This window comes from Prinia subflava, chromosome Z, assembly GCF_021018805.1.
Source record: "Prinia subflava isolate CZ2003 ecotype Zambia chromosome Z, Cam_Psub_1.2, whole genome shotgun sequence".
Taxonomy (NCBI): domain Eukaryota; kingdom Metazoa; phylum Chordata; class Aves; order Passeriformes; family Cisticolidae; genus Prinia; species Prinia subflava.
This window is the reverse complement of record NC_086283.1, coordinates 29,531,107-29,552,810: the sequence shown is the minus strand read 5'-3', so window position 1 is coordinate 29,552,810 and position 21,704 is coordinate 29,531,107. Positions and strand designations below refer to the sequence as shown.

General features: G+C 39.2%; 1 protein-coding gene across 4 annotated transcripts in view; it reads left to right on the top strand.

The window, feature by feature from the left end:
* The window catches only part of MEGF10 (multiple EGF like domains 10), an 85,124-nt gene that overhangs the window by 28,298 nt on the left and 35,122 nt on the right, over positions 1-21,704 (top strand). For 2 of the 4 annotated variants that reach the window (XM_063421718.1, XM_063421717.1), the window contains exons 6-9: positions 12,071-12,317; positions 12,839-12,959; positions 14,837-14,973; positions 17,264-17,476. In XM_063421718.1, the coding sequence (XP_063277788.1) occupies positions 12,071-12,317; positions 12,839-12,959; positions 14,837-14,973; positions 17,264-17,476 (718 nt within the window). Of the gene's footprint in view, positions 1-12,070; positions 12,318-12,745; positions 12,960-14,836; positions 14,974-17,263; positions 17,477-21,704 lie in introns of all 4 variants that reach the window. The other 2 variants (XM_063421716.1, XM_063421714.1) reach the window with 1 other exon arrangement.

The following is a 21,704-nucleotide window of genomic DNA, read 5'->3' as shown; positions in this document are numbered from 1 at the left end:
TCTCCTTTTCCTTTGCTGTAAGAACATGTGCAGGAGATGATGGTAGCAGAATTGTGCAGAAGACAAACCATTATCTTTTCTTCCCTTTGGCTGATACAGTTTCTCAAAGTAATTTTTCAATTTGTTATAATTCTTTATTTATTCCAGCCTTGTGGCCCCCTTTTTAAGGTTATTAAAATATATTTTTGAGGCTGATATAAAACCACATATTTTGTTACAATCATATTCAAGGTGGGTCTCTGCTGTGACTGTCCAGTTGAAAAGAATGTATTTTAGCCAACAATTAAAACAACTGTATGTACAAGTTAAATTCCACAGACCTTATAAATTTCTAACAAACAAATTGCAAAGATATTACACTGTTAATTTACTTAGTAATTATTTCTGTAAGATTAACAACTCTCAGTTATTTTTCTTTTGAAAAAAAGGGAAATGTTCTTTTCTTTAATTTTCAAACATGTTGTTGTCATAACTCAGTTCATCCGGACTGGTCTGTTGTTCTAGCAGCATATTTTGTTGGCATGAGGAATAATTTAACAATTTTAAATTAATTACTACATTTGTTGTGTAGTTTTTGTGTACGTTTGGGATTCATATATAGCTCCAAAGAAACACCCAAGTTTTGCGTAAGGCATAAAAGTGAAAGCCATTGTTCTTTCACAAAGTGTTACTGTAAGACTGGTCTGAATCTAATGTACTGAATTGTCAAAATATACTGTCAAAACACGCTATCTTTTTTTCTGAAAACCTTATGTATTGAGCTCTTCTGTAACTAATGAAACATGCAGATGAAATGTGAATCATTAGGTAGCACAGATTGAAAAATACCATTATTTATTGAGATTTTCAGGTCTGAAAGTGTGCTTTAGATGAGACCAGAACCTCTAAATCTGCCTTTGGAAATAACCCTTTCTCTCACAGGATTTCTGGTGTCCATTTCTCTTACCTGTCTGGTATAGTTCACTCTGAGTACATGTGCAGCTCTTTTCCTCTGCTTCTTTCTCAGCTGGTTGCCTTTTGTGTACGTTTGAATTGTGATCTCTGGACAGGCTGGTTATCCTCTAAGGGCTCTTGTATGATGTTAGGGATACCTGGAACTTCCAAAATTTGTTGGGATCACTGGTGTAGCCACAGGAGAAGGGGGACTTAGCTGGGAAAGGGGATATATCTGTGCGTGTGCTGCAGGAACATTTTTTCTGGGATTTATCCCCTTCTGTGTGGTCAACAGAAGAAAGTTGCTGATTTCACTCAATTCTCCTTCTGACTTGAGAGCTGACGTTTGCTGCTATTAGTTTATGATTTCCTTATCTGAAGAGCTACAGAACAGGTCAAACTGAATTGAAAAACAGTGGATAATGTTAATATAATACTGTAATAACAGTTAGAGGGGTTTGACCTTTTGGAAATAATAGTGAGAGGGGTTTTCTGAGTTTTCTTGTTGCTTGCCCTACATGAAAGATTTTGATACTCTGCCTTTAGTTGTGTTTTCTGCATGATCCCCAACTCAGTTTTAGTTTTAGTCACAGAAAGGTACAATGATACAAACTAAAGATACCTGCTTTTTTCATAATATTTTAATAGGAAGTTATTAATTTGGTAGGAGTATATGCATATTGCCCTACTGTAATTATGTGCATCAAATAAATATTTTCATTACTTAACTGCATGGAGGAACCATATTTGAAAGACAGGCCACTGATTTTGTAAGGCAAAGGTTCAGGGATTTTATGGCTGCTGATGACCAGATAAAATGCCCTGACTGAACAGGAGATACCCTCAAAGGGTGAGGTATTTGGCCAGCTTCTAGATGTAGTCATGTGTTCATTTGCATGGACCCACACATGTTGGAAGGAACTGTTCTACCTAGGGACCAAACATTTTTTAAAACTGCAGAACTAAACATTTTCTTCCAAATTGCTGTCCTGTCTCTATTGGGATTGTTTATTCCCCTTACAAAGGAATTTTATCTACAAGTATCTGAGAACAGATGTAGTCCTGTTGCAGCCTCTGTCCATCTGCCAACCCCCCAAACTGATTTTTATCTGTTGTTTCTCAGGAGGGAATAAATTTTTTGGGTAACTCCCATTTCCTTTTGTAGCAAACATTACCTCCTTATTGCCATGACTCTTTGCCAATTCCTGAATTGTTTAGGTTAGTGGCTGTTCTTAGTTTTAGGAGAGGAGGCCTAAGGTTTGACCAGAGTGCTGAGCCTGTCTTTTTTAAGTGCTCAGTTCTAACCCAGACCACAGCTCTGTTCCCCACCACATCCTCTGCCTTTCTAAAAAAATTCATCCCAGCTGAGCAGAAAACAGGATTGGACCTATTCTTCAGCAAGGAAAACATGAGTGGTGGCCTAGGAGTTTTGTTAATTAAAAAATGCTTCCTTGGGGACCATTTCCTTCACAAGGTGCATTTTTTCCTCAGGTATTTTCTTTTTATTTAAAAGAAACTGTGTGTATTAGGCAGTATTTGCTTGCAGTGAAAGTTAGTGTGAGGTGTATCAAGAACGTGCTGATAATGTACATATATCTGAGAGGAAACACCACTTGGATCAAGAGGAAAAACTACTTGGATCAAGAGATCATTCCTTTGCAGAACACTTTCATTCTAGTGGGAAAGATGACAGTCAGGCAAAACAATTTATTCTAATAAAGATTTATTGACTGAACACAATAGTGAGGACAAGAGAGTGGACAGAAGATTTAGTGTGTGAGTGAAATGAGTGAATCAGCGCAATCCATAAGTTGTCAGCTCTCCTTTGAAGAAATACTTGTGAATTCCAGTCATATAAGTTGGAGAGTTCTGGGTTTGGGGGCAAGTGCAATATTAACAAAAGTGCACAGAGTGCTAAATATGGGTTAAATAAATAGATTTTATTGAAGAACAAACGAACTGACACAAGTTTTCTCTCCCAAACTAAATTACTGTTTTATCAAATTTATAACTGGTATGTGTCAGATTGGTTTGTTTTTAAGAGTGATTTTTGACCACAGATTGAGAATAGAATAGTCTTCCATAAAAGTTGCGTCATGTGCTAATAGTTGTCTGTGTAGATTTGGAGATTATCAAACTCGGTTGTACATTTGTATTTTACATTTTCTACTCACACTCCTGCAACACTACTTTATATTTATTTATAAATTTTATTTATCTATTCTATTCTATTCTATTCTATTCTATTCTATTCTATTCTATTCTATTCTATATATAATATATGAACCTGATTGTCAGTTTGAGTAAGTGTGCAGTTCAGATCCACAACCAGGACATCCACTTTGTTTTTCTTCTCATGCCTAGCAGTTTGCAGATAATTCCTTCAAAATCAATAGGATGCTCTCTGGATAAGCTGAAGCAGAGGCAAAAATCAATATTACACTGACTTTCTGAAATGGTTATAGCCTTGTGATCTCCCCCAGCTGGCATGAGTGGTAAAGCAAAAAAGGGAATGACATGTCTTTGGTTTATGACCAAAGCATAATTAGGATTATTTGTGAATTTAGGATTGTTTGTGAAAATGGGGGTGGGATTCTTCAGTTTTTATTGTGCTGAAATAATATTGAGATTTGTTTGAATCACTGGGTTTTAATTTGTAATTTGATTCTGATGGTGATTAGTAGAGCTTTATTGGGACTATAGTCTGAAGTCATGGAAGTAGAAAAAGTGGCATGAAGACATAATTTGTCTCCAGGGTTTTGTGAAGCACGAAAAGAAAATTGGATTTTTCCTTAATATGTTAAGCTGCAGGTTTAAGGCTGGTACCTCAGAGAAACCTTTACCTTTGAATGGGCTTATTGAGATAACTTTTAAACTACAGTAGCTCCGCTGCTATCAGATTTCCTTCACAGCCAGCTGTGGGTGTTTTGTAAAGTTCACAAATTCTGTGAAAATCTCGCTGTTTTCTTCATGGGACTTGGCAGATGCAGGCCATGGCAGAAACTGGATCCCTTGGCATTAGTGTGTGTGAGACACTCACGTGAGCCACAGGCAGTGCCAGTTTCCCAGTGCAGCCCTTGATTTCCTTTAATCCTGCAGAAGTGGATGTGTGGCTTTTCCACGGCACCCCAAGTGAGATAGTCCCTGTGGTACCTGTCTGGAACCACCTTGTACATTTTGATGGCACAGAGTCCTCCCAAACGGTGGGGTGTTTTGGCCTGGGCATTACTTTCCTTTTTTGTTTTTTTAACTAATGCAGCTTGCAAGTTATGCTTAGGGAGTTAGGTCATCACTGAGTTTTCCAGGCCATCCAGCAGGCTGCAGAAATAAGTTCTGGTTTTAACCGCATCCTTGCATTAGGAAGGCTTGGTTCCCAGAACTGGGGAGCTGCTAAACACACAGGCAAAACTGCAGTGTCCTGGCAGACAGCTATTATACTTTTATAGAAAATGTAGAGAAATAGCTTATTAAAGTAGTGCAGAACTACCCTCAGCCCACCTCCTAATCAAAAAAGGCAGCAGAGCATAAACAATCTTAAATTTAACATGTTCATATTTAATATGTTGTCCCTATGTTCACTACCCATAATTCTACTGTAATTATTGCTGCTGTAACTTCCCTGACTTCTCAGTTTTTCCATCCGAACAGTTCATTTTCTCCTCTTAGAGGCTGAGTATCTTTGAGTTGAGAAACTAACCCATCAGCAAGTCAAATGAGGTGCAAATAGGAAAAACAGATATTAATGGAAGTTTCATTTTTCATCTCCTTCATTTTTAACAGTCACTACAGTGCCACTGTAGGTGGCATCAAAATTTTAAGGGCTGCGTAGCACCTCTGTTTGTCTAGAGGTTACGTACAACTATACATTTGAAATAATAACATTCTTATGTTTAGTGTATTTTTGGTGCTATGAACCATTTTGTTTTGGAAGTCCTAGGGAAATTAATAAATTTTATGGCCATGCTTCAGAATTTTGCTTAATTACAATATGAGTTTTTAAGTAAAAGCAGAAACAAAAAAATTGCTTTCTACAAAACAGAGTTACTAAATTTACTTATGTTGAGATTTACTTCAAGGCATTCCAGTAAATGCTGATAATTTTATTGTTTTGTAAATATTTTCTGGACCAGAGAAACTTTTCATTTCTGCTTTTCACCATTTTGGAAACCCAATAATTTGTGTTGTTTGCCTAAACTGATTTTTAAGGTCTGTGGGTTTGGGTTTTTCCCCTAGTAACAGTGCATAAGTATTTTTAGTGCTGATTTCATTTCAATCAGCCTTATAGATTGGCGGGCTTATATGTTTTCAGTGGTTCACTTAGTAGGTTTTGAAGGATGTGAAGGACACCATTTGTTGCTAATTAAAGAAAATAACTAAGATGACCTTGAAGTAATTGCAAAAAAAAAAAAAAAAAAAAGGGAAAAAGCTGGCTTATGGTTCTACAAGGACAATTGTGCAAAATCAAGGTCATGGACAGGACGTTGTACAAGCAGGTTCCTAAAAATTTTTCTATAATTATAATTATTTTTAAGAGGTTTTATCTCAGTAACATGATAAAATGAACACTAACAATCATCTGTGTGTGTTTTCTTTATCAGTTATCCATCCTTGTGTTCTGCTGTCCAAAGCACTTTAAAGAGTCTTGGAAATTTATGGCATGTGAAAGGCATATAATTCCAGTCATTCATAAGACCTGAAAAACACATTTTTATTGTTCCTCCAGTTCATGCATCAAAAGGCTTTTATAAAGTAAACAAGAAAACCCCCTGAATTAAGTTTAAGCTTAGCATTTTGAATAAAAATCCTTTCTTATACACAAAACAAAATGTAACAATGAAAAATAACGCCACAGGGTAAAAGGCCTACAGTACAACAAAAGCAATCAGACAGAAACAAAAGACTGAAAGAAAATTCCAGATGCAATAGATGACATTCTGAAAAAAAAAATTCCAGATGACATTCTGAAAAAAAAAAATTCCATACATTTTTGTGTCAGGGATGTAGGTAAAGTAGGTCTTTTACTAAAGTATATTGGTATAATTATGAGTGATTCTCTTAAGGAAAATAAAGTTGGGGTTTTTTAATATGCATGTGCCTTTATCATAGCCTTTTGAGATGACTTGAACAGAGCAAAATTTAAAAAAAACTACATGGAGAATAATCTATGGTTTTATGAAATAATACTTTGAAGGTTTTCTCTACAGGATGTTTTGACTGTAGTTTTCAGAGTAGCTGGCTTTGTTTCCTGGCTTTTTTGACTCATCTCTGAAGTTTCTGTTTGCCATGTTTCACGTTTGCTGTCCAGGCTGACAGACAGGCTGATGTCACTAGGGGCTTAATGCATATTGGCAAATTTTAAACACACTTTGAGTATTTATAGCTTTCAAAATCAGCAGGAATTTACTTTTACTTAGCTTAAATTCCAGTTGGGAGAATTATTTCCTGTTTCCTATCCTGCAGGAATGGCCTAAGGGAAACAAATGCAATCCATTTAGATCTGCAGATGGAAATAGCAGAGAATAGTTTCAAGAACACTCTCTAAAATTTACAGTAGGGGTAATGTGAGTATAGATTAGTGATAACATCCATATTTTTGTCATGTTTTTGCTTAGAAAATCAATGAATCTCCCTTCCTTTGACTGTTTGGAGTCGCACCTTGGGGCCTGTCCGAGGATTAGCAATCTTGTTTGTGGTAACAAGACTGTCAGTGGAGTACTCCTTTGGATAAATCAGTGTTTTCTCAATATTTTTTTTTACATGCACTGTCTATGGCTGGCTATTTGTGATGGAGGGAAGGGAAGTTCCAGGAAGGGAAGGAGGAGGAGGAGGAGGAGGAGGAGGAGGAGGAGGAGGGGGAGGAGGGGAGGAGGGGGAGGAGGAGGAGGGGGAGGAGGAGGGGGAGGGGAAGGGGAAGGGGAAGGGGAAGGAGATTCGAGGAGATTCGAGGAGAGGAGATTTGAGGAGATTCGAGGGGAGGGGAAGGGAAGGGAAGGGAAGGGAAGGGAAGGGAAGGGAAGGGAAGGGAAGGGAAGGAAGGGAAGGGAAGGGAAGGGAAGGGAAGGGAAGGGAAGGGAAGGAAGGGAAGGGAAGGGAAGGGAAGGGAAGGGAAGGGAAGGGAAGGGAAGGGAAGGGAAGGGTGCGGGAAGGGAAGGGAAGGGAAGGGAAGAGGGAAGGGTGCGGGAAGGGAAGGGTGCGGGAAGGGTGCGGGAAGGGTGCGGGAAGGGTGCGGGAAGGAAAAGGAAAGGAAAGGAAAGGAAAGGAAAGGAAAGGAAAGGAAAAGGAAAGGAAAGGAAAGGAAAGGAAAGGAAAGGAAAGGAAAGGAAAAGGAAAGGAAAGGAAAGGAAAGGAAAGGAAAGGAAAAGGAAAGGAAAGGAAAGGAAAGGAAAGGAAAGGAAAGGAAAGGAAAGGAAAGGAAAGGAAAGGAAAGGAAAGGAAAGGAAAGGAAAGGAAAGGAAAGGAAAGGAAAGGAAAGGAAAGGAAAGGAAAGGAAAGGAAAGGGAAAGGGAAAGGGAAAGGGAAAGGAAAGGAAAGATGTTGAAGTTATGGGCAGCTTCAATTTGTTTTACATGCTTAAGCATGGGAAATCACCTTTCACTTAATAAAGGCTGTAGTTGCTTGAAACTTTCTGAAGAAACTGTTTTGGGAGTTTTGAGGGCAGAGAGATAGGAATATGAATAATTTGCCAGTGTTACGTTATTTTAAATTTATACTTCACAATATTGCATTCCAAGGGAGGGAGTATTCACTCCCTGCTGTCTGTGGTAGGGAATTTTGTTTTCAGTTGTTCTAAAAGACCATAAAAATACACAAGCCTAATGAAGTGATAAAAATCTCTTCTGTTTTCAAACAGTGGTATGTGTTTCCAGGAACACACTGCAATGTGTCTTGCATAAAGATGGGTAAGATAGAATAAAATCTCATTTAGTTGTCTTGGTGCTACATATGAGACGCCTGCAAGAAACTGACAGCAAGAACTGCAAATCTAAGTTTTGCTGTAGTTCTTCTCCCCTCACAATGGCACAAAAAGAAGTGATCTTTAAAAATAGCATTGCAGTAAACATTGTCTGTCTTGCGTATCAAATTATAAGGGAAGTTGTGGCACAGTTAAAAGGTAGTTGCAAGTTAGATTGTCTGTGGAAGTTTTCTTCTGAACTGTTCTTTTGCTTCATCTGATAGCCTTATTTGTTTCTTATTATAGGCCAGCCTTCAGAGAAGTGCAGTATTTTAGGTGGTCAGGGTGGGTTTTTAGGAGTAAAATGGGACTTGTTTACACTTTTTTGTTGCCCTTTAGTAAAATAAACATTTTTAAAAAGACAGAAAAAAAACTTACAAGTGTGAGACCATGTTTAGTTAAAAGTATTTTTTGTTTATAAAGAGCAATAAAGTAATTGCCAAATTCTACATGTGTAACAGATTTTTAGAAAAAAAAACTAAAAAAAAGAAGAAAAAAAGGGGGGCCCCTACCACTCGGGTTTATAAATCACAAAAACCATTTGCATAAAACCACATTTAGCTCAGCACTATAACAAAGTGCATTACAATTATTTTACTAGGTAATCTTATGCTATGCAGGAGCATGTTACGTCTTCAAAGATGCTAGCAAAGGCCCCAGATTGTAGCAGTTTGCATCACAGATTTCAGTTTCTTCTCAAAGGTGTTTTTTTTTACCATTGAATCCTTAAGCTTCTCCCTGTTTCTCAAGTCACTCGGCCCTCAGTCTCAGCAAGAATTTTTATCGTGGTAGTCCTGCATAGCCTTAGATATTCTTACCATAGTAGTCCCTTTAAAAAGAATTTACACAATGCAGTGCTCTTATTCCAAAGGTGAATTCTTGCTTTTGCTTAACAAAGCAAAGCACAGAGCAAAGTTCTTCTTCCTGGCATTGTGTGATGTGCACAGTGCATACTGTAGTGACAAAAAAAATATTCCCAGATGAATAATAAAAGGAAAAGATTATAAGAAGATGTGACATTATTATCACAGTGTTAAAAGTGGTATTTATGTGTATTTTGTTTTTGCTCCTATAGCATAAGGTGAAGGCAGAAAGGACCCTGTGAATCTGATACAAAAGCTGACAGGGAGACTAAGTAATTCTTCTGTTTAAAACATAAAAAAACCTGAGGGTGAATATAACGTATGAAAGGCTAAGAGCGTCTTTTGTAAAGAAGGTGTCCTGTCTGAGACAGAACAACAATAGGCCAATTCTGTAGGATCAACACAGAAAGTTAATGCTGGTTTACTGGCTGGGTTTTGCACTTCAGAGTGGTTTCCAATTTTTCAGGAGTGATTGGGGCTGAGATGCACCATCCTTGTGCTGAAACCATTCTAAACATTATCTTGTCTTTATGCATTTCTCCCCTTTCCTCTTGTGCTGAAAGAGATGGTATCACAGCTGCGGATCTGTTCAGAAAAACAGTATTTAAGGATTTTGTAGGTGCCTGCTTGTGATGTGTGCCCTGTGCCATTTGGGCCTGTGACCACAGCTCTTCTCATTAAACTCCAGCTGACACTCTGTAAGGTGGCAGCAGTCATTAACTCCAAGACTTCACCATTCCACCAGATTAGCAGATGCATGTGACTTCCAGCCCAGCTTTCTCAGTGTTTGAATAGTAAAAATAGTCTGATGTAATAATTGATAAATTTAAGCTCCAAAACTAATTAAAATTCATACAAACTCACTACAGGAAACATTTTTACCCTTTGCCTTCTTTTCTAGTAGTAAACTGAGCATCAGTTTCTGACAAATCAGTCTGATTTCCTATGGAGAATATTACTGATGATCAGTCAGGGGATGTAGAGGTAAAATATGTGATCTATCCATTTTGTTCAGTATTATTATTTATTCCCCTGAATCCTGCACATTTCTCCACAGTTCTGCCCATAAGTCACAGGTGATTGGAAGGCTGGTGACAGACCTTGTGGGAAAGATTGTGGCAAAACTGCACCATGCTGGGGCCACCACTGGAATTTAATAAAAGACTGCAATGTCAGTATTTGTTATTCACCTGATCATTGCCAGGAGAATGGTCCAGAGGCTGGGAATCCTATTGGCAGCCATTGGATGTGCTTTTATTTTAATGATTTCCTTCAAACATAAAGAGAAGGTCATGCCAGTGCATCCTCCTCAGGTGAGGCTGCGTGCTGGATGTTTGGTAAGAGAAGTTTCTGGTCCCTGTGGCTCTCAGACTCGTTGCATTTGAGTCTTCAGGAAGCTGCAGGAATGTTGCTAGCTGCACCAAACACCCCATTCCCAGCAGCTGGTAAAAGAATACAACCTCTCACCAAACAAGACTAAATCTTCTCTTGCCACCTCCATCTTTGTAGCAAGGGCATGTTCTGGCTACCTCTATCCTAGCCCGAGTTCTACACTGGAACAGTTGTGGTGTGGCAATCAGTCTGAATTCTCCTGTTTATCAGACATGTCTGGACAGGGCTTTTTGGGTTGTGGGTTTTTTAAAAATTATTTTTGTTAATTGTTTGATTTATTAATTTATATTTCCATGAGGGATGGCAAAAATTGAAATTTTGTCTGAAAGGAAGAATACTTTCATCTGAACGCAGACTAATGTGCTAATTAAAAAAAAAACTAAAATCAATTAGGGTTTATGCTCTATCATAACAGACCACGTGACTGTCTCAGTCATCTTGACAGCCATACCTGTATTTTTTATATCCCCAAATAGCTAGTTTCCTGACTGGTTGAGCTGGAGGATTACACATTCTACTCTATGCAGACATGTTGAAAATGTTGAAAGTTGTCGTGGCAAAAGGCAATTTGAGAGATGCAGTTGTGCTGTAGGCAGCAGTGCGTTACAAAACTGTCGTAGACCTCTGGTTTGTCCACAACAAAACCCACACATCTTTAAAGAGAGAGGCCAATAATAAGATGAGCAGCTCTCCTTACAGCCCAGCAGCATTGCTGGGTGTTTATAATACATAACACTACTTTCTTGCTCTCTATTTTATTGTGTGTAAGTGCTCACAATATCTCCATTTATGGATGCATGTTCTAATGACCTATCCTGGGAAAAAAAAAAAACAAAACAACAACCTTAAGGAGTAGATTCTTGAAAAGACCCTAATTCCTTTTTATTTGTGTAGCCTGGGTGAACAGCTCTTACAGCTGAATAATTCCTACCCTGAGGAGCATTCTTGAATTACTTTGCATTAGTCTAGGAAAGTGTGCCTGTTCTCTGCCTGGCTTTTTTGCCCCAGGAGAAGACTGGGAGAACAATGATTGTCAGTCTCCAAGAGGAGAGCCTGGGCTTACAGTTGCTGCAATTGAGGCTTTCCCATTGTTCTGCTGTTATCAATAGAACATAAAAATAAAATCAGATCATTTGACCATATGATTAACACATTCCTGTTGAACTCCAGGTGACCCTAATCTTTTGGCTCTTTACAGAACTCCTGTGTTTCCTAGGATAAAATTTCTTTTTTAATATTAGGTTCTTATTTTGATGCTGAAATACCGTCTGAATGGTTTGCTTACAGGGCTTTAACAGGATGCATTGTGGCAGACCAGGTAAGATGGATTTGAGTGATCGTAAAGACACATTAGATAACCAAATTTGTAACATTCAGATGAAGTTTAGCCATGTAGTTGTTAGTTTCCTGTTGCTTGGTGAAGTGCCTCTTGTGTTTTGCCCTATCAGTATATTGTAAGATTGCAAAGGAAATATTTGCAATTACGTGAACAAGTAGGAATTCTTTGATTTGTCCAAAAATCATGTCTGCACTGAGCAAGCTTTTCAACTTCCTTGTGGGATTCAGAGAGTTGTTGGTGGGTTTAGACAACATTTTTTTAAGTTAGCAAGACTTCTCTATGTAAAGGGAAACTAATGGTTTGATGGTAGAGAGTCATAACGAATAGTCTGAGAATTAAGAGACTGAACATACATTTAGTTCTCAGCCTCATGTTTTATAATGCTGGCTTTTCTTGAGAAGAACCAATTGCATAAATTGCATAAATGAAGTCTGATCTGCCTGCCACAATCCTTAAGGACCAAGGAGGAATAACTATTTCCATTTCATAACTTCTTTCTTCTTGTTGCATGGTCAACTTGCAGCACCTCCAGTGCTGTAACCGTAAAAATTGCTCTAAAACCACCACACTTTTCTCCCTCTGCCGGTCCAGCGTGTGACAGTGACCACTGGGGACCCCACTGCAGCAGCCGCTGCCAGTGCAAGAACGGGGCCCTTTGCAACCCCATCACTGGGGCCTGCCACTGCTCCGCGGGCTTCAAGGGCTGGCGCTGCGAGGAGCGCTGCGACCCCGGTTCCTACGGCAACGAGTGCCACCAGAAATGCCAGTGCCAGAACAGTGCCACCTGTGACCACGTCACCGGCGAGTGCAGGTGTCCCCCCGGATACACCGGCGCCTTGTAAGCAGCGGCTGTGTCATTTTTTGGGGTGGCGGGATACAAGTTTTGAAGAGTTTAGATGGACTTCCATTCTGAACAAGCAGGTTTGGGCAAACCCGTGTTTCAGGGCACATTCAGATATGTGACCAAGAGAAAAAAAGCCTTGACCCAGATGGGTTACAACACAAAAAAAAGGAGCAGCAGAGGGTTCTTTGTTGCTGTCACAATCTGACCACAGGTTTGGGAAATGGCATTGAAACATGGGGTTGTTTGGCCATGGTCATTGCAGAGCTGTGTCAGCAGCAGTGAATGAATGCCAAACTGTGTATAGAGATGTCTTGGGAAGGAGTAATTCCTAGAATGCCAGGTCTGTTTCCTTAGATCCATTGTGTAGATGCCGCACAACACTCGGTGCACATCTCTCTGTTTAACACTGCTCTGTGCTCCAGGCTTTTGGCCAGAAGAGCTGATGATGATAGTATTGAAAACAAAGCTGGGGCCTGTGGTTATGAGTGTCTGTGCTGTCCCCACCCCGTGCACAGCTGTGAGGACCTGTGTCCCCCTGGGAAGCATGGCCCACAGTGCGAGGAGAGGTGCCCATGCCAGAACGGAGGCGTCTGTCACCACGTCACCGGGGAGTGCTCCTGCCTGCCAGGATGGATGGTAAAAAATGCCCTCTGAAACCCGCACAACCCCCCCCAAACTTCCATATTTGTACATCTCGACAGGAAAAAAAAAGGGTAGCAAACGAGGATAACAAATGCAGTCTGCTTGTAGCCAGGAGTAATGAGAAACATATTTTAGTATAAGGGACTGAAATAAAATGCTTGCAAAACCATCTGTTACTGAAAATGCTCCAGTTCTGCACTGCCTTTTTAACTGTATCAGATTCTGGGAAGCAAAAGACGTGAGCTGTGCTGTGGCAAGGCAATATCCTTTAGATCTTGCCTGGAAGTCATTGATTTCTCAGTGTAAATTGATAATATCATGAGATGACACCATTATATTCATTAATATAGGGGTTTGTGCCCATATTTGTGTCTCCAGTATGCATGGAAAAAAGCCCAAACCTTTGGATAGTGTGTTCACTGTTGAGGAGGAGGTGGGACATCAGATCTTTGACATTATCTTCAGGCTTCCTTCCCTTTTATCAGAGGGTAAGGAAGGAAGACCTGATCTTGGAGCAAATTGCCTTCCCTTGTATCAGGCTGCCTGCTCTGAGTTGGCAAATAATGCAGTTGGAATGTGATCAAGGCCCAAATAAATTCTTTAAATACATTTGCTGATAATATTGATCATGAGCATTTGATAATATTCCCATTTAAGTGTTTATTTTGTATTAAAATTTGCATTTGCTGATTGTTTAATTACCTTGTGATTATATTACATTACATTACATTATATTATTATATCATAATATAGTGAGAATAACCTATGGCGGTGGCCAGTTTTTTACCAGCTAGAGAGCATGCTATAAAATACAATCTCTGGTTGTGAGTTTGAGTAGCACACTTAACTACCTAGTTTGGAATATGTCCACTTTTACTTTTTGTTGCATTTCATGCTAGAAGAGCAAAATTATTGGTCATGGAATACAAATGTTGGCACAAATTCTTGACTCCCTTTATCTGCCTAAACACAGCTACTAAAAATGAGATACAGCACGTGAAGCAGTGAGGAAAATTTTATACTAGTATGTGTGTTAACTAATACATGACTATTTAGATAATTGACTAGTTTTCCATTCCAAGTAATTATTTAAGTATAAGTTTTAATTTTAGAACTTTCAGTTCTGTGAAACACTATTTTGTCAGTGTAACCTTTTTTTCCTTGCTTTTCCTGGAAGGGAGGTTTAAAGTAGCCAGGTGCAAATTCTGCTGTGTCTTATATTAGATTAAATACCTGGATGTCTTTTGTCTGATGAAATGCCTGTAAATACTTTTTTCTTGAAATGTCTTATTAAAAGTCTTACGTTCTGATGTTTCCCTCACCACCCCAGGTGTGATTAATTCCAAGGATGTAAAAGGCAGTGCAGAAATTCAAAACCCATTGAAAGGAGCAATCATGCTACTTAAGCTTTTAGGATGTGCTGCTTTAAATGAAATTGCAAACAGCTTTTTCATTCATCAGAAAAAAAAAAACCTAAATCACCATAAAGTAGAATAATTGGGACATTAGAGCAGCTGCTGTTTCTTACACCTCGATTACACTGGAGGGCATTCCTGGGTATATTGATATATAGTACTCCTGATAAATAAATTGGGAAGAGCTTGACATCAGTTAGTCTTACTTGTGTAAGTGCTTTCACAGGTGCTTAGACAGAGTGTTTTTCATGAGTGTTTTTACTTCCAACTTGGAAATCCTAGAAGATTATTCCTCCAGTGCTGGAATATGCCCCATGCCTAAAACTGGAGAAGGGTCTGGCATTTCCAAGATCAGCACTGGGAGACTAATGAAGGATCTTCTTGATCTTCCCTCATTTCTTCCTTGTTTGTTCAAGCTGCAGTCCCAACTCTAAGATTTCTCTTCTGCACTCACAGGGCATGGTCTGTGGTCAGCCTTGTCCTGAGGGTCGTTATGGGAAGAACTGCTCCCAGGAGTGCCAGTGCCACAACGGAGGGACCTGCGACTTGGTGATGGGTCACTGCCACTGCAGCCCAGGCTACACAGGGGAACGGTAAGAAAAACCCATTCCTGCCAGGCTGCTGAGCCTGCAGGGCTCTGCTATGACAGGGGAACTAAGGAATCTCGTAGACAGAACAATGGAAGTATCTGAGATATGATCAGAGGTGCTGATTTCAATGATGAAATGTTTGTTGTGTCACTCGGCTGATGCTGGGTTGCAAATTGAAAGTCCATGTGAAAGAACACTTCCTGTGAAGGAACTCACAGGTTTCACTGTTTTCCTGCTGTGCTCTGGCACTTCTTGTGAGTCTTCCTCACTTGGAGTGTCTTGCAGAATGGTGCAGCCTGGGCTGTGGTGGAGGGGTGAGGAGGGAGGCTCGTGGGTTTGTACAGGTGTCTGGCACTCACAGTAGCAAGGGAGGCTCATTCAGTCACTCTGTAAAGGCTGCAGGCTGGAGATTTGTCTCCTAAAAATGCTTCACTCAAATGAAATGAAACATTTCATTTTCTGATGGCTGTAAGTCAGCTTTGGCAGTTTGGAAAGACAGAGTGAGACATCACTTTTGAAGGAAGTGGAAAGCGATGAACGAACGTTTTCCTGCATGTATTTTAAGCAGCACACAACTCATTTGGAGCAGTCAGCAGCAGCCTGATCACTTGGGTCAGTCCAGGGAATCTCTGCCAGGGGCTGTGGGTACTGTAACCATATGCATTCCCCATATGAGTGTTCACAGGACATGGGGAGTGGTCTGCAAGACATAATGTGGAAAAAGACCTCAAAAAGAAGAGAAATAATTAGTCTAGAGCCATTTGCATGCCAGAGTTATATTTGTGTCTGTGAAGAAACATTGCAGAAGGTGGTAGATACATTTAGGCAGACATAGATAGGGCCTCCAGGGAAAATCAAAGGAGTAACCACACAAGTGTCTACACACTGCTCTACACAGGTGTTTGTAAAAGTAATGAAATTTTTCATATTGTAATAATTTAAATCTGACTTTTACCTGAAATACCTTACAGTTTGCAGCATTTTGATCACTTTTGCAAATCTGAGTCTCCCTCTTTTCCTGCAAAAGAGGCTGTATTTTCAATTCTTCCATTTTTCAAGATGGTTCCAAGGGCAGGAAGAAGTAAGCGACAAGGTTGTAAACTTGAGCCGTATTTCATGTCAGAGAACTGTGTGGGCACTGTCTGAGATAGCCCATACATACCACCGTCCTAAGAGATGGTTTTAGCAAGTTAAATTTTTAAAAAAAAGAAAATTCAAGGTTAAATTTTGTCTAGTTTGGCTGGGATTCCTGGTTGCCGTTTGAAGAAAATTATTTGACAGCTTTATTTGTATAACTTCACCAGGAAACATTGATATAGGGTAATTAGCTCTATTGTTATGCTACACCTCAGGAGAAAAGAAGATTTTATCGATGACTTCAGTTAGGACAGAGTTACAAATACCTTGAAAGTTCTGGATGTCAGCATCAGATTGAGAAAAAGACTGCAAAAGCATGAAACAAACATGTCCCATTTTACTTCAGTCAGAGGGCTCTGCTCATTTCTGTTACATTTTGCAGTGCCTTGTATCATGTGTCTTTGAACTTCACATATAATGAACCACTAGTCATACCTTAAAACAAACCAAAACAAAAAAAAAGCCAAATTTATGAGAAAAACAGGCAAAAAAAGAAATAAAACTATTAATAATGTGTCATATTACCAAGTAGTGTGTTTTTTGCAATCTGTAACATGACTGGCATCCAGATAACAATTCCTTTGTAGAACACAGGAAAGACAGAGCTGAAAACATCAAACTCATAAGACATAGCCAAATGAAATTGCCATCCAGAAAATCATCAGTTAATGAGTTGCAAATCTGAGAAGCAGGATACTGAAGTTTTATTTTCTAGTAGGCAAGCTAAAGGTACAGACTGATCTTTAGGTTAAACAATATGTTCCCCCTATAAAAATTAAGGAAATAAATCTGTTGGCTGAAGTGAGCTCTTCTCAAAAGTGTGAATGAGAGACAAAAAGTTTGGTGAAGTCTCTTTCTTAAGGTATCTTTTCCTTAAGCAGCAACAAAAATCATTGCTACTTCCCCGTGTGGGTTAAATTCAAATCTTTACTGATTTTCATTTTCATCTGTCAGAAAAATTAGATGAAAAGAAGGAATTTGATCTCCTGAAGGTTTTTCGAAGTTACACAAATTTTTCCTCTTATTTAAGTGGTGGTTTTGACCAGTAGAAGACACTCCTCATAAACCATATTTCCTTTAATGCTCCAGAAGCAGTCATTTATGGGAAATATAACAATTTGTTGTTTGTTTATTGGGATTTTTTTTTGCCTCACAGATGCCAGGATGAGTGCCCAGTGGGGAGCTTCGGGCTGCGTTGTGCAGAGACCTGCAAGTGTGTGAATGGTGGGAAGTGCTACCACATCAGTGGTGCATGCCTCTGTGAGCCAGGGTACACAGGGCAGCACTGTGAAACCAGGCTCTGCCCCGAGGGGATTTACGGCCTCAAGTGTGATAAAAAGTGTCCCTGCCACATGCCCAACACCTGGAGGTAGGCTTTACATCCTCTACCCTGCCTTTATATTTTATGAATAGAACACAGAAATCAAAATACAAACTGAAAAGGGGTATTTCTTGATTTTTCTAATACTTTCATGCAAACTGAAGCAGCTGCTGACCTGTAAGTATTTTGTATTCCCTGACCACAATGAGAAGAAAAACACCAACCCAAAAGACACTTTGAATTTTTACTTGTAAGCATATTTGATCATAATATTCAGTGCTGTGTTTGGTCTCTGACCCATGAAATAAATATTAAGACAAAGTGTGACCTTTATCTATGTTTGCCACCTGAATAAATCATTATATTGTTCACAGCATAAAATCAGTGCACATGGGCTGTCTCTCACATACTCTGGTTTACTGTATGGCAGAAATAACTGAAGTGTAATCAGTGGATGTGTAAAGTCTGAGATGGGCATGAGAAGCTTGGACATTTCTCTCCCTCAGTCTCTATCTGTGGATAAGAATTGCTGTGGGTGACTATTTTAGTACAAAATTTCAAAAGCCTTACCTATTGAAAATCTGGTTTTAAAAAGTACAATTTTTTGCACTTAAGTGCTTTTTTGAGTGATTTTAAATCCATGCATGGAAATAAGTAGTCTGTTAATTCTCTGTGAAAAATTATTTTGTGGTTTGTTGGAGTTGTCCAACACATCTTTTGTTGACAAACTGTGTGACAACACACTGAATTCTTTTCCCCTTCCAGTCATATACTTTTACAGTTGTGTACTTGTGCTTTTGCTCATCCCATTCGCCTTGAAAAAAATACAGAGTTGTTTTGATGTAAAATCAAGCAAGGGCAGTGTGTTTAGGAATAAATGGCACAATAATACAGGACCCTCCAGCTCTCAAATTAGGCTAGCACACCAAAAAATACTGTGTTAGGAATTACAGTTAGCTACTTCCCTGAAAATCTGTCTGCAGACTGTTGCAGCAGCCTGGTTTGGCAGGAATGCATTGCACTGTATACCATTTCTAATATTACAGGGATTACTTCTGATTCATGTTCCACACAGCTGTTCCTTCATTTATACCACTGGAAGAGACAGCTTGTGGTCAAATCAGATCACAAATGTTCACAAGTAAACAACAGCACTTGGCTGGTATTTTTTTGGGCACTTCCCCCCTGAATGACAAATCCTAAGGCACTTAGCAGCCCTGAAGGTGCTGGAGCATATTTGCCAGAGCATCATGATGTGTGAGAAAAACAAATATTTTCGTTGCTTCACAAGTGTATTTTATGTATATGTAAGTTCTTTCCCCTTGGGTCAGGAAGTGACCAATAGTAGGAATCAGGGTAATGATGCAGAAAACAAAACTCCTTTTGGGCACTTGAGGCTTTTGAGAGTCTTTTGAGAAGCCAGTTGTGTCTGGTTGTCCTCACCTCTTGATGTTATTCATCCACGAGGTAACTCTTTCATCCTGTCAGGGAATACCCTCAACCCTCTCTTGCCTGCCACAAATACTGCTTGGCCTGGCTGTAGCCTGAGGATCTTCACAGCACTAATCCATTTAGCAGCAAAGTTATCCCAGGGCACAAAAAACAAAAACAAACAAACAAACAAACAACAAAACAAAACAAAAAAAAAAGGGATGGAATTCCTTCTTGCAAATAAACTTTGTGTGTCTGTAGGTCTGGGATTGGGGACCCTTGATATCATAAAAACTTTTTTCATCTGTATGTGGTCACTGGTTTAGATATTCTCAAAGAGGAGCTTTGGTAGGGCTCTAGTATTGGTATTAATCAACAGAGAAATGAACTGAAGGTTAATTAAAAAAAATGCTTAGCTCCAAAAATACTGATCTAAAAAAAGTGTACATAAGTTCCAGAATACAACTATGTTTTCAGTAGTTTTATTCACATACTTCTCCTCATACATGGTGGAAAAATGCACATTCTTTGTTTTTCATTACTATTTTATGATTGACAAAAAATGGTATCAAAACAGCTCTGACAATAATTCATTATTTGCATTTTGGGTAGGCTAAGCTGTAGGGATTTTGCTGCTGCTGTTGGTTGATGGCAGCTCCTGGAGATGAAAGGCAAGCCCTTCTTTGCTCTTGGTTGTACCAGCGGCCTTTATTAGATATTTTGTAGAGCATAAAAATAGCTATACTTGAGAGATTTTAATCTGTTTGAGTGGACCAGAGGACAGTAACAGGTAAAAACCTTCTTGTACCAGTACTCTTGGTGCCGTTCAGCCTGCAATTAAGATTTATTCATTACATGAGCACTAGTGGGGGTTTTTTCCCCCTGTCTCATGCTCCTTCTGAAATACCTCTGTAGGATTAATTGCAGTTTTATTGGTGGAATTCAATGGAAACATGATTGGTTCATGTAGTTTGGCTCTGTTTCTAAAGTAAAGATTAAGGCCTTTTCATTTTACATTTTTCTAATGGGCCTGAATGTACAGCTGCAAGAGCTTTGCATGGAAATTACATTTTTATTCATATTTATGTTTATATTTATTTTTTTAGGATGCTACACAATTTGGCTGGATATTTTAAAAGTAAAACACATAAATAAAGCATATAAAAATCATTTCTTTCATCAAAGTCCTTCAAATATATAATATGAACTACCCACAAGTAGGTTTTTTTGTCTCTGTACAGAGTAGGGTTGCATTTCCATCAAGTGTGAACAGACAAGCAGGAATAAAAGAGGATATACTACCAATATCCCTCAGCATCTCTTTATTTCCCTACCTTAACATTTAAACATTATTACCAATTGAGATAACTGCATGAAAACCCATCAAAAACCTCCAGAAGTGCTTTGGCTTCCTACATGTACAAATCATGGAATGCTAATTTTGGCGTCAATCAATACATGTGCAAGGACGCCTCAGTGACACTCACTGGGGGGCACAGAATATCAATGCCTCTGCCTCATAGCCAGTGCTTCTTCATGCGTGTGGGCTCCCCCTCTCCTGGAAGGGGAAAAAAAACCCACAACCACACTTCCAATCAGGAATTTATAGGATTCTGTGAACACTGGGCTTTATGTCTTAGAGTGTCAGTGCTGCTGAATTTATGTTACGCATATATTCAGATTCTTATCCTAACAACTATCTAGTTGTGGACTGAATTTTTTTTTTTCATTTTCCCTGTTCTGTATTCTTCCACTGATGAGAACTTGGGGTCCTACAGGAATTTAGGACAGGAGACAAACCTGATTATTTTGCTGCATCATGTGTCTTCATAATTTTGCCTGTGTTTTATATGAGAATAGTTTCATTTCATCTCATTTCATGGCAGGTATGCACGTAACTAGTGGATAACCAGGGCTGTTCAGTGTGAACACCATGAGTTTTGAACCATTCTGCATGAAAAGGCTTTTCCTCTCACTTTACATTAACATTGTCAGAGGTATTTTAATATCCTGAAGACCCACAAATGTTTACAGTGCCATAGCATGTGTGTTAAATATGCAGGAAGAATACCTAGTGACGTTCCAGCTTTCACAATCTGTGCCTTCCCTGATTAGCAATGGTTGTTTTCAGCAATTTTAAATTCTTACTTAGACAAGAGCAGCCCTCAAGTCCAAGAGCAGTTGCAACTCAAGTTGTGTTCTCGTATTACACTGCAGCTCTTTCAAAGATTGCTGTTAGATTGTTTCAGCACCTAAAAGTGCAGCAGGTATTTTTTCAGACTTTCAAATGGTCAGAAAAATACTCAAGTTTCCAGTACACCCCCACACACAAAGTCAGCAAGTCTTGCAAAGCCAGGCGCTTGTCATGGGTCATTTAATTTGTCTGGAGGAAGGCTTTTTTTTTTTTTTTTTTTGGTCCTTCTAGCACTCTTAAAGGAGCTTCACTTCAATCAGTGGGAGGCAAATATCTCCAAACAGTCTTCCCATTGTAAATATATTGGATTTGGATACTAAGGCTTTTCTTTGGTAAGAATTAAGCAAATGCTTTGTCTGCCAGAGTACTACAGAGCACCCCATTGTGTCCCCTCTCCCAGCCTATATATCTTTGCACAGCTGATGATGTCCATTTGTTACGAGGCAGCAGCTGCCTGCATGGCCCTTCAATGAAACTGCTGTTCCAGGTATAGAGGCAGCTGGTCTGCCACCAGGTATGGCCAGCAGAGAGAGGAGATACTCTGCAAAAGGTCACTGATCTCATGCTACTGCTGGCTTCTGCCCAGCGCTGATGATTTTATACCATTCCCTGAAAGATTTCAGTTGTCCTCTTCCAAACTAACTTAATGAA